We start from the raw sequence: 13,832 nt of genomic DNA, 5'->3' as shown, positions 1-13,832 counted from the left end.
CCTCACCATTAATTTTAGTAAACTTACATATAGCAAAAATTTATCATGAGTGGTAGTCTTTCATTAATCTTCAAGAAAGAACCCAAAAGAAGTGGATTCCCCATTGATACATCTCCTTAATTGATGTAGAAATACTTTATCTGTTTTGCTCTTGTTTCATTGATGGACAATCTTTTATTCACTTCTATGAAAGTAGTCTTTTGTCTTTTAAAACATGTTTGGTCTCTAATTATACAATCTTTTTGTTATAGTATCTACATAAAGTAATTCTTAGTTAACCATTATCTTGAAATTACATTGTAATAGTTTTACATTATATCTGTAGTAGATTATTTTTTTAGTGATTACTGATATACAAAAGGCTACTTTTTCTTCATGATATGTTAATTCCTTTTATGTGTGAAATTTGCTTATTAAATTTTGAGAAATTACTGTAAATAGATCTGAAGTTTGTAACTGTAGGAGCATTTGTATTTTGTAGTTTTACTGTATTTTGAAAGTTTGCTATTCAGTACCTTCATATCAAACATAATTTCTTTTTAAAATGAATGATAAAACATTGAACTTCATAATTGCTGTTCACTTGTATATTGCATATTATTCTTGTAAATGTAGGCTACATCTTCCAAAGCTGCAGATGTATTTTGAGTAAATACCTTTTAAGCCAAGAAATGACAGTTTAATGATGATGTGTTCTTTTTTTTCAGCAATATTAAAGATATACATAGCATATTGGAAGTGACTGTTTATGATGAAGACAGAGATCACAAGGTTGAGTTTTTAGGAAAGGTAGCTATACCACTTTTGAAAGTGAAAAATGGAGAAAAGCGTTGGTAAGTGATCTTATTTTAAATGATTTTAAATTGACGCAAAAAAAATCATTTTTTTGATATTTGCATTTGTAAATCTTTCTTTAAATACATTTGAAAATTTTAGTCCTTAGAAAGTATTATCCAATGTTTTAATATGATTAAACATAGATGTTATAATGAGCTTAATTTCTTTGATTGTTTTCTGTTGTAACGAATTTAATTTTCAGGTACGCTTTGAAAGATAAAAAGCTCAGGGCGAGAGCGAAAGGCAGTAATCCCGAAATACTTCTTGAATGCTCCGTTGAGTGGAATCCGGTAATTAGAGGTGGACTGTTGTACTGTACTGTACTGTGAAATAAAAGGAATTTTAATATTTTATCAATTATAATATTAATGTGGTGCGGTGTCCTTGACAGTTTTAAAATACTTTAAATACTTTCACTGGAGCCCATCAATTGACAATGACTTTATTTCTTCCAGATTAGAGCAGCTGTTAGAACGTTTACACCAATGGAGGAAAAATATATGCAGGTTGAGCAGAAATTCAAACGGCAAGTTTTTATTAGAAACGTTAATCGCCTTAAGTCTTCCATCATGGATTTCTACGAGCTAGGAAAGTTTATCAAGTGAGTTGTTTATCTTTTTAAAGGAGGAATTATATTTTTTAGTGGTTAAGTATCAGTGCATGAATAAATTTGATATGAAAGCAGTTTTCTGTTTATGTTGACATAGTAATAAAGAGTTCATTGTGAAGTTTGTGTTGTATCCTGTTTATGTTGACATAGTAATAAAGAGTTCATTGTGGAGTTTGTGTTGTATTAATGTAAATTTTACCCGAAACAGGTCGTGTTGGGAATGGGAATCTCCGTTTCGAAGTATCGTAGCGTTTATAGTATTTATGGTGGGGACGTATTGCTTTGAAGTGTACATGTTACCTATCATGCTGTTATGCCTCTTCCTCAGGAATTACATAGTGAGTTTATTGTTTTTTAAGTGAAATTTAAGTGCAAATATGGTATTAAACACTCTACTTTTATTGTTGATACTTTCATTGTGAATATAAGAATCATATTGATAAAATGGCTAGCTTTATTAATTTCATTTCTTGAACAAATTAGTGGAGTGGTTTTGGAAGAATACAGCCCTCACGTGATGATCGTTGTTTTGTGTATAATTTCATAGGTAATCTCTATTGTTGGAAGTATGATGCACAGAGAAGATGAAAGTGAACTGTCAGGAGACGAGGATGAAGTAGATGATGACGACAAAGACAAGGTAAGACCTGTCTGTATATCCTCCTAAAACTGTTATGTGGTTCAGTAGTTTATAGAAAACACTGTACTGTATATGTTAATTTTGGTTTTAGTGGTGTTTGCTTGAGAAATATGGTATGTTCACTGTTATGTTTCCATTGTCTCAAATGTAGAGTAAAGTACAGTATTGTAATGGCATTTTTCACATTTTTATCATAAAGGGAATATTTTGTTCATTCTTCATTATCCATTTTCTCTTTTGATTCATGTAGATCTTTATTTTGAAATCATGATATGTAATTTAAATTGCATTTATTTTGCATACCCTCATTCAGATTTTATTCTATCAAATACATTTTTTTAGTTCTTAGTGTTTACCCGGTTTCAGAGACCTCGCCTTAAATAATTTCCAAGAGTTTATATGTGTATGTTTTAATTTTTTCTACCTTGACAAAAGACTTTAATACATTTCTTTTTTTTGGTTCAAATACACTAAACATAAAGATTAATATTTGTGTAGCTAAGTGTAGATATGAATTCACGTTCAAGCACACAATTGATCAACACTTTTGACGGTATAGGCATTGCCTTTAAAGAGTTATGATATTGTTGTGGGCAGTAATTATAAAGTATATGGTATTATTTTAGGTTGGCTCTACTGTACAGTATATATTTCAACAATGAAGAAGTTATGGTACTTAAGCTTTTTGTCTATTCTTCTTGAGGAGTCATTCCTATGAAATACATTATGGGTAGTTGGGTATGTAGCCTACAATCACATACAGTACTGTACACGGACATATTTGTTGAAATGATTTAGCGGCAACTATAAAACACATAAGCGTGTTTTTATAAGCATACTTTTTAGATAGGAGACAAAATATGCGAGAGAAAGAATTAGGAGATTATAAAATTCATTTTATAAGAATAAAAAACTGTTACATGTACTTGAGGAGGAGTTAACATTGAAATACTGCATACATAAATACCTAGGCTTTGGATCAGTTATTGGATCAAGCGTGTGCTGTAAGAGATCTCAAGCACTGTATCTTAATAACATGGTGCTAACAAACCTTGTTTGCCTTTACTAACCATAATAAATAAGGAACAGATCAAAACAAAATCAGGGATAATTGTGGACAACAGAAAGAGACATGCGGTACATGTTAAAAATGCAAATCATATCCCATCCATGACAGTTTCCACTTTTAATATCACAAGGGATAAGAAGGTAACTGCAGAGAAACCAAGTTCAGTTACTACTGCTCAAATGATATACAGACTTGCAGACTGTATACTGTATATGTAACAATCAACTAGAAGTTACAATAGGCAAAATAACAGGGAAATCTTCAAATTCTGGCAGAAATACTGGGTCCAAATAAGATGTTCAATCACTAATTTTATGATCATGTTATGTGAAATGGATTACTGCCAATTCTAAATATTTGTTCATCGATGTTTTTATATCTAGCAACTGTGAGGGAAAAAAGTCGTTGATTTTTTTAACTAGTTTTTGTAAATTCTGCAAGAGGAAATTTAAATTTTATCCTGATCTGATAGAATGTTGATTCTGCTTTACTCATGAGGTTATTTTTCCATTAGCTCAATGTAGATAGAATTAATATGACAAACTACAATAATTTTTACATTAGATGTGGAATATTCTCTCTGGACCTAATGATTCTGTCTCTGTGTATAAATGATCTAAGAGACCATAAAGCCATATGTTATCTTCCCCTATTGTAACTTCTAGTTGAATGCTACAGTTGTCATTTATATACAGCATTATGAGGCTCAGTTATACAGTTTTGCACATAGGCTACAGACCTAAAAGGTTTTGCTCTTATGGATGAGTTGCTTGCGAGCTACACAAAATTTATTTTCTAGAAGATCTGATTTAATTGTAAACAGAAAGACATTTATATGCATATTAGTTGGTAGCATTGTTTCAAGCAGCTGAGATTTTTTGTGCTCAGATATAGCGTTTTTTCTATTACAACCAGACAAAACTTTAAAGTACCCAAAATTTTCTCAATGTTTTGTGATAAAATTATTTCTTTTTACACTAATATATTTATTTTACTTTTTTTTATAAAATAATTAAAGTTTTCTGTCAAATTCTTATAGAAAGTTTAATGTGACAAAGGCTTTTTCCCCCTTTTGCTTCTGCAATGTCATTTTTTTTACGTTGGTTCTTGATTTTGTTTGTGAAGGACTGTTACTGTATTTTTTGTGCTTTGATTTTCAGCATGGTTTTAATTATTTCCCTTTTTTCATAATGGCTGGGCTGTTTATGCAGAATGGAAATTTAGAGGTAAGACAATCTCAAAATCAAAAGGAATGTGCTGATGGAACTAATGCAGTTACTAATAACCCAAAAATAAAGGTGAGGTATTTCTACCAACCTGTAGAGACAAATGTCTGGGAGCTTCAACTAGTGCATCCGCAGGCACTTGGTGATGGGTGTGTGTTTTCAGCTGCTAATTCACTTCAAGACACCAAACGCTGTTTTTCTCTTGCAATTCCAAAATTTCGTCTTTTCATGCATTCATATTCATTTCTCATCGGGATTTAGCGAGTTACTTTATCCTTTGAATTCAAAATATCGTCTCTCTAAATTCAAAATATGATGCAGCACTTCTGTGTGGCATCAAGTAGTATTTTTTATGATACATAGAATAATTTTTACAGTATAATTTCATTTTTCATATTTTCTTTGAAAATCTGAATTTCTTACCATAGTTTTCGATAATCTAAGTTTCTTTTTTTGTGTGTTATTTAGTTCATAGATATAGTACAAGCTTAGCATGAGATATGCATTACAGATGTACAGATGTGTACTTTCAGATCGTAGGTTGAATTTTTGGGGACAATAATCTTGAGAGAGGTTAAAGTACTACTGTAGTATTGTAAAAGGAAATGCGGATATTTTACGATTATATATGGTCACTGTGTTGACACTGTTTACTCCAATTTAGTTTTGTGTTGATAAATAGGCTATCATCATCATCTCATTATCATCATCTACATTATTATTTTTACATCAGTTTTTTTCTTCAGACGCAGACTAAAATCCCATATGATCTATAGTCCATTTCTTTTAGCGATGCATATTTGCACCGACTCGCAGCGGTGCCCTTTTAGCTCGGAAAAGTTTCTGGATCGCTGATTGGTTGGACAAGATAATTCTAACCAATCAGCGATCAGGAAACTTTTCCGAGCTAAAAGGGCACTGCCGCGAGTCGGTGCAAATATGCATCACTAAAAGAAATGAACTATAGGTCTTCATATAGGCATTTCCTTCATGGTTCATAGGACTTTGTTGGTCATCAGAATGCAGGATATTCTTCATTATCTTGGTAGATGTTTGTCTTTGCAAAGAATTGTAGGCTTAATACATGCATTGTAGAATTTTTCTTTCTTTACTAATGAATTGCTCTTATCAGCTTTTCAGTTTTTTCATTACTTCTAGACTTTTGCTAATCTTTTTTCGTGCTGTTCTCTCTATATTGACTCCATAATATTGCTAAGGTAACAGAAATGTTCTTGCTGCAAGACCACCTCTGATACATTAATGTGATCATCCGCTCTTCCTTGGCTGTATGCTCTTGAATAATTTGATTATTAAGTATACCTTACGACATTTACAATAAGCTCTCTTGGTCATTTCCTTTGACCTCATCTGATACACATGCTGCGTAGGATTGTATTTAATGCTAAAAATCTCCCTCGGTATGTATATGGTCATCCTCCAAGTGGAATTTCTCTCTTGCTTTTCTCATGGCTATTATAAGCTTGGTTTTGCAAATATTGCTTTCTAATCCTCCATTCTTTGCTACAGTCACTACTTTGACTCTGCTACAGTTGTTTCCAAGGACTTCTCTTTCTGCACTCTTCTTTGGCTTTCTTGAGGATTACGATAAATAGAAAAGGACTTTGTGTATATTAAGCTTTTCCTGAAGCACTTACAACTGAATTGTGGATCTTTGATGTCTCTGAAAAGTTACTTTTAAGCCCCCAAAAGTTTTTTTTTACTTCGTTTTCCCAGTATTTTTGTACAATATAGGCTGTCCACATAAATCCTTAAGATAAAGTAAGATACAGTCAGCCCTTTGCTATCCTGGCGATTATTTAACAGACGCCCTCAATAAGTAAAAAACCATGTAATATTGTTGCCCTTGGCATGGTTAACTAAAACCTTAAGTGATCGACTGTGCTGTACTACATTGTTTTCACATCGTTTCTATCACGGTGTTGTACTGTAGTTTTTATTACTTTACAAAGGTAGGCTGAATTGATAGTAATAGTACATTACTAACACAGCGTCAGTACAAGATAGGATGATTCATAACGCGTAAGTCATCACCATGCCTCCCCATGCTTAAACAACAACTAAAGACTTGTTCCTATCAAACAACACTTACTGATGCTGTAGGGTACATTACTGTAATATATGCACAGTACTATCACTATATTACTGATTAATTAACCAAGGTGAGATGATACATCACTCATAAGTGATTGCTGTCTTTGCACTGCTGTACTGTAAATACACTGTTAGTAGTTCTATTTCAATGAATGTATGAATATCCATCCTGAGACAATTAGTGTAATAGTAAAAATAAGGTAAAGAAAAAAACTACAAGTCACGTACAACACCATTTACTATTTACAAAGTTCTGCATATGCAGCGAAATCTCGTGACTCGTAATGTAATTCCCAAGTTACAGTAGTAGCCATTCAGTACAGAATATGAAGTATACATGTGTGTGTACTCCTGCATACACAACACGTAAAAATTCCTTATGTAATTGACTCTAGTTGCTTGACAAACACTTGTGGGTGATGCTTTTGCAATGATGGGTCCTGGGGGAATGAGACGGAGGTAGCCAGAGAAGTAACATTGGGGAAATAGGAGGGAAACGGCCCAAAGGCCACGTGAAAAGAAGTGCAGGTGGTTTGAAAATGTCGGGCTGAACGTAGAAGTCCTGTGAAGATCTCAGTGCCGTGGAATATCAAAACAGCAATGTCAAAATCCATGATGACAAAGGGATGACTGTATGAATAGGGAAAAACTCGGATGGGATTCAAACCTATACTTTGTCCTGACAGTCCTTTCCCCCTGCGAGATTTGGGGGATGATTATATTTGTCAGTAACTCCTATCTCTATCAAACAGTACAAGGGAAAGGGCTGTGGTGTAATTGTATGTGTCGGGTTTTATATTTTCTATCAAATAGAGGTAATTCCATGTTGCCAATATGCTTTTTTTATCTACAGTAAACTTATTGATTGTGTTAAGTTTGCGGTTTTTGTGTCACTTCTGAACAGTATATTCAAGTATGAGGAAATACAACCAAAAGATAGAACTAGAAGCAACTGTACATAAAATCAACAGTTAAAATTCACCACAAAACTTTTTATTCATTTCACAAAGACTTTCACTATTCTAATATATATATATATATATATATATATATATATATATATATATATATATATATATATATATATATATATATATACTGTACTATAATGAATATGAAAGAGATGTGAGATTGAAGAAATACACGATTCAAAACTTAACTTTGTAAATATTTATGTAGTCATAAAGTGGGCAGAAGAAATTTTATAGATGGTAGGATAATAGTGTAAGGACTTCATGAGGGAGACCATTATTGTACATTAGAGTTGGGCTTCAGCCTCAACGGATTTATATAATTGCTTATTAGTTCTCAAAACCTAAAAGAGATTTTACTAAAAGTTTGTAATTGTATTTCAATCTATTAAAGTTTTGCTAATAAGCATAAGTTTTAAAGGTACAGTAGAAGTAACTGCCTGTGACCTCAATAGTCTGTTTTCTTTATACAGTGAGTATAATATTATGAGAAGTCATACCTAGAGACCCATTTAAAATATACAGTTCTTGGAATTATTATATATGAAAAAAAAATTTTGTGTAAATTACAGTTATTAAAAGGGAAATTATAATATGGAAGTAAAATTGGAAGAATATAGGAATATATAGATATATGGAAAATATAAAAGCAAAGAGATGTAACTCACATAGAGACATGGGTAAACCAAAATTAGTAATTAATATTAGTAAATTTTACATTTTGAAATAAAAATATTTTAAAGTATAAAGATTAAGGAATAAAGTTTAAGAATGAGCAAAGAGAAAAGTATCTAGAAACCGATTTGAGTGAAAATTTAAAGATTTGCCAAACTAAAAATTGTGTTAAACACATCAAACGAAAGTGACTAGTGTAATTTTGAAAGCATTAGGTAAGAATAGTGTAAAAAAAGGGTAGATAGATAAAAGAGTGAAATATTTCTTTTTTAATATAACAATAAATTCAGTATAGAATGAAAGCAGATAGGATAAAGGCAAAAATAAATTGATGCAAACCTTTAGTTGGGACAATTTACTAATTTTTAGAGTTACTTTGATAATGTGAACACACACACGCATACACACACACACACACACACACACACACACACACACACATATATATATATATATATATATATATATATATATATATATATATATATATATATATATATATATACACACATGTATATATATATATATATATATATATATATATATATATATATATATATATATATATATATATATATACACACACACATACACATGTTTGTGTGTGTCTGTGATCAAAATCATCACAGTCTCATGTTATGTATTAAGTATATAAGAGGAGAGAGATAAAGGGGGTTAGGGTAAACGTAACCCAGTGAGATAGAAGCATAAAATGTAAAAAAAAAAAAATCACCCTGAGAGTATTGGGTATAAAATGCTTTTAAGATTGACTACTGTCAATGCAAAACCATGTAACCTATTCACGTTGGGTTGAAGTGTTACTGTGAGAATGTTTGTTTTAACACAAATCTACAAAATAGTGATATTAGAAATGCTTTACATACTGCAAAATTTAATAACCCAGCCTTTCTACTACCATACACACATATAACACTGTCTGCGCACACACAGAAACATTTACTGTATATGAAATATTGGAAAAAAAAAATCATTTGACTTTGAGCTCTATTTATATTTCATATCTATTCCCTTGTCGTATATCGTATCCATAATCCATGGACCATTGTTGTCTTTGTTTACATTCTCATTCTTAGAAGGAGTCTGCTAGTTCGACATGAGGTATGTATTTGAAGATGTGAATATAAATAAGGGTTAAAATAAAAGTTTTTGGATTAAAGATTATAAATTATTTCTTAAAACACTGGTAAACATGTCCAAATACTTTTATCCATCGCTTAAACTGTTTAAAAGTATTCTCGCCCAAAATAACTTTTTAGACAGTTACATTTGTTACAACATGGCATCTCGGTCCTGTGTGTCAGTAGTTTTACTCTTAGGGCATATGCAACTATTGTAATTTTTATCTGAAGAGAATATATGTAATACTATTTGAATATGAATTCCAAGTTTAAGCATTAAAATGTTCATATGGATATTTATGCCATGTAATTCACTACAAAAATACCGGATATTTTAGAGCTATGGTTAAAATGCTACTGGTAGGTAGCCACAATGCGGAACCAGCCTGTACTTGATTTGTGGGTAAAATTATAGTGTCGGTCATACAGGATATAGGTAATTTGAGCAGTTTTTCATGGATTTGTTATACATCCAAAAAAATAATGTATATTATTAATACAGTACTGTATTATTAATTGCTAAGCTACAACCCTAGTTGGAAAAGCAAAATGCTATAAGCCCAGGGGCCCCAGCAGGGAAAATAGCCCAGTAAGGAAAGGAAACAAGGAACATTAGAATATTTTAAGGACAGTAACCACATTGAAATAAATGATTCCTTTATAAACTATAAAAACTTTAACAAAACAAGAGAAAGAGAAATTAGATAGAATAGAGAAGAAAAGGTTTCTTTTACCATTATATGCTGTTTTCCCCACCCAAAGCACTGGGTTCTCACTAGGGATTCCTTATTATCGACGGATAAATATATATACTGTATATGTATATATATATACAGTATATTATATATATATATATATATATATATATATATATATATATATATGCACACACAGTATATTATATATATATATATATATATATATATATATATATATATATATATTATATATATATATATATATTTATATATATATATATATATATATATATATATATATATATATATATATATATATATTTATCTCTAAGTACTTATTTGCGGTGAAAATTAAAATCATTATGAGAAAATGGGCGTTTTTCTATAGATAAAAGCTGTTTTTAGCAGGAAAGATATCCCCGTCAGACTATAATATAACTGTGCTCTCAATGAATTGGGCTTATATTTCCTTCGCAAATAAACCGTACTCCTGGTATCCCCCCTGTGGAATTTTTGGTCGGGAAAAAAAAAAAAACAGATTATTTACCTCTGAAGTAAAGATCAAATTAGTCAAAACCAAATTATTAAGGTAGGAGAAACTTTCTATAGAGGATTTTGTCCTTTCCTAAACTATAAATTTTGGTATCAATTACCACTGTAGTAACCAGCCTTCTGGCTTGTACAGTGGTAACGTATTTGCCTAACATTCGCATGGCAGCAGATCGATCCCCGCCAGGAACTGTGAGTTTAAGCTGTTTACTGGGGAGGCCACTGCTGTGGGTGGACACCACAGTCAGTGGTTGGGGTTGACCCGGGTGCTGTTCTGGTGAGCATCCATCCTGATGAAACGAAGCAAAACCATATATCTTTAACCTTTATTTCAAAAGGCCACAAAACCTAATACACCCCACTTAACCTAACAGTTTCTAGGTCACAGACCAAGCCTGGGGGCCAAGCCCCACAGACTCCCTCTTCCAGGTCATATACCTGGATGGGGCAAGCCCCCAGACCTCCTTAACCAGGTCACAAAACTTAAAAGTAAATCACAAAATAATAATGCTTTTCCTTATGATTGAGCTGTCCTCTTTATCTTTGTGATTTTCACAGAAGATTTACAGTAAAAAATGTGTTTGTCTTCCCTATAAGATAATAATGTCTGTAGAATTACACAATGTATAAATCTGTTTATTACGATAGGTATACCATTGTAATCGCCATGAAACTCTGCTATATCTTTCATATAAGTGCAGCCATTATATTTGGGTACGAGACGCTTCATAACTACATTAGCTAACCATGGGAAACGAAGAAAGTGACTAAAAGGGGCCCACTTAAGGTGAATAGTGTCTATGTTGTCACAACAAAGAAGAGAAACATAATACAAATATTGTGATTGGTTAATGGAAAGTGACGAGTTGGATAGTACCGAGTCTCAAGGTAACTCGTCCAAAGCAGGTATTTGCTGTATGAAAAGTTTATGTAATATGGTAATGTGGGACAAAACAACATGAAATGTCTAAAATAGGATGAGGTAACCCATTTAGATTTGTGAAAATGAGAAATCTATATATATAAAAGGTTTGCATCAGTGAACACATACACACGGAATTAGAAGGATCAAGTCCGGTCCAAAGCAGGTACAGTACAGTATTTGTTGAATGAAAAGTCTGTGTAATAGGGTAATCATAAACAAAACAGAGCAAACTTACTATTTCCCCGTATCGAAATATTTTATAAAATAAAAGTTGCTAAGTGTATCTTAAAACTTCAGCAAATAAACTAACCTGTCTGATTATTTATAAATTAGACTTTACATAAAAATTTTGTGAAGCTCCTGTGATTTTTTTTTTCCATAGCAACATATGACATAAACTACAGACATAGCCTTCAATGTATCATATTTAAGATGTTGGTACTGCATAGGAATGTAGGGGGTCACCGGTTGAAATATTCAGATTGTTTGTTGGTGTACAGTGTTGTAATAATTGCTGTTGTGTACGTCATTCTCCTTTGTCATCCACTCCTGAAGTCTGAAGTAGTTCAATAACTTCTTGGCATCACTTTTCAGCGGGGAGGCAGGAGTCATGTGGATGAATCTCCGATAAGTATAGAAGTAAATAACCTTATACTGTATCAAAATCCCATTTATTTCTGTGAAGTTACCCTGATGTTTATATTGCTGAATTCTACACTTACATGGAGGTGGAGTAATGAAAAGTATAGGAAACCTAAAGCCTTGATCTAAATGTGTCTTCAGTTTTCAGTATAATTATTGGGAAGTGAAGCATTTTATTTAAAGTAGCAGTAGGCTATTTTAGATATGTATCTGGTTTCTCCAAATTCTTTCCTTATTGGCATTATTTTCATTGCTGTTGTAAGTATTTTCTTATTTACCCCGTATGCATTACCATCATAGGGTGCATTTCATTATCACGAGTGAGATTTTTTCATGGCTTTTTATATATACTATACAAGACTAAAAGGCAAAGTGTACATTAACTGAAAGTCAATTTACCTTTTAGTTAGTGTTAACTTTTATATTCTTTGGTTGGTTGCTTCAGAAATTTCTGTGCTGCAGTTATTTTAGTCACTTATGGTTCTTATCTTGTTGGCAAAAGACATTTTCGTTAATTTTGTTTTTGCTCCAAAGCTTTTTGAATATTTTGTTATATATTTGCAATGAATAAAATTGGAAGCTGCTATTAAATTTTGAAGCGTGTCTATGCGATATATTGAATGTATTAAAATGTATTTTGAAGATATTCATATAAGCCTATAGTCTATCTTAACGTCCTATTATTATGGCTGTTAATAATTCTTTAAATTTTTCAGGAGGAGAAGAAAACATTGAAGGAGAGGTTACAGGTTATACAAGAAGTTACATTAACAGTCCAAAATGCTATAGGATATATTGCTTCCTTATGTGAAAGCTGTAAAAAGTAAGTACTGTAAATTATTATAAGTATTGGACATCTAAATCCTTGAGTTAAACAGATGGTCAGGTTAGACAAGTTACTATACATTGCTTCAACTATACTGTAGTTGTTTTGTAGGGAGTTTAACTTAAATGTATAAGTTCATTATTAGGGACTCAATTGAATGACGTTGAGGTCGGGCATTGTAGGCAACACCCCATCTCAACCCTGCCATCATAGACTTGACAAATTATTGGTATATAATCACTCAAGATGAAAATGTACTGTAATGTATATCTAACCCAAGTTTTGAAAGTCTGTTTTTTTATAACACACAAATTATTGATTGATTATTCCATATAATATCAGTAAGGTTGGGGTGATAATTACTTCCGGAGCAGTTAATGAATTAAGATTATTCCTTAATAAGAAGCTTATCTTGCTTATCTTTATTATCTTACAAGAAAACACTTAACTAGAATCGAGTTAGGATTCATTTCTGCATTAGAATTAGAAGCCTTCATAGAATAGGATGTTAATAAGATTAATTTCTTTGTAGAGCAAAATAGTTGTACTTTTCAAGTGTCTTCTCTCTTGAATGAATTGCATCATCGCAGGCTTTGTCAAAAACCACTTGGTAATGTTTTAGTGTAAGGTCTGTCATGAAAACAAATTCCCGTATATCCCAATGTCTAACTATATTGATATTTATTCTTGCTGTTTAGAATATTCATTAAATTAGTTAGATTTTGTTTGAATCTACTGAATGAACTACGCTAGTAGTAAGCAAAATTGATGAAACAATTGTCAAACGAACACAGGTAGTAAAGATCCCCTTTTAACATTTATAAGATTTTGTCTGATGTATTCATTCCTCTAATCAATGAATAACCTATGGTTCTTAGGTAAAGGGTCATATATATCCATGTAGGGGTATTTT

At 31.8% G+C, this 13,832-nt stretch overlaps 1 protein-coding gene across 1 annotated transcript in view; it reads left to right on the top strand.

Annotated features, from left to right (window-relative positions):
- Mctp (multiple C2 domain and transmembrane region protein) overlaps positions 1-13,832 on the top strand; it is a 487,710-nt gene that overhangs the window by 449,059 nt on the left and 24,819 nt on the right. The window contains 7 exon segments of the mRNA XM_068352315.1: positions 708-833; positions 1,040-1,127; positions 1,293-1,438; positions 1,656-1,785; positions 1,995-2,087; positions 4,368-4,454; positions 12,810-12,916. Coding sequence (XP_068208416.1) covers positions 708-833; positions 1,040-1,127; positions 1,293-1,438; positions 1,656-1,785; positions 1,995-2,087; positions 4,368-4,454; positions 12,810-12,916 — 777 coding nt within the window.

Source organism: Palaemon carinicauda, chromosome 2 (genome assembly GCF_036898095.1).
Source record: "Palaemon carinicauda isolate YSFRI2023 chromosome 2, ASM3689809v2, whole genome shotgun sequence".
NCBI classification, from domain to species: Eukaryota; Metazoa; Arthropoda; class Malacostraca; order Decapoda; family Palaemonidae; genus Palaemon; species Palaemon carinicauda.
Note: the sequence above shows the minus strand (reverse complement) of the source record. Positions and strands in the feature narration are given on the sequence as shown.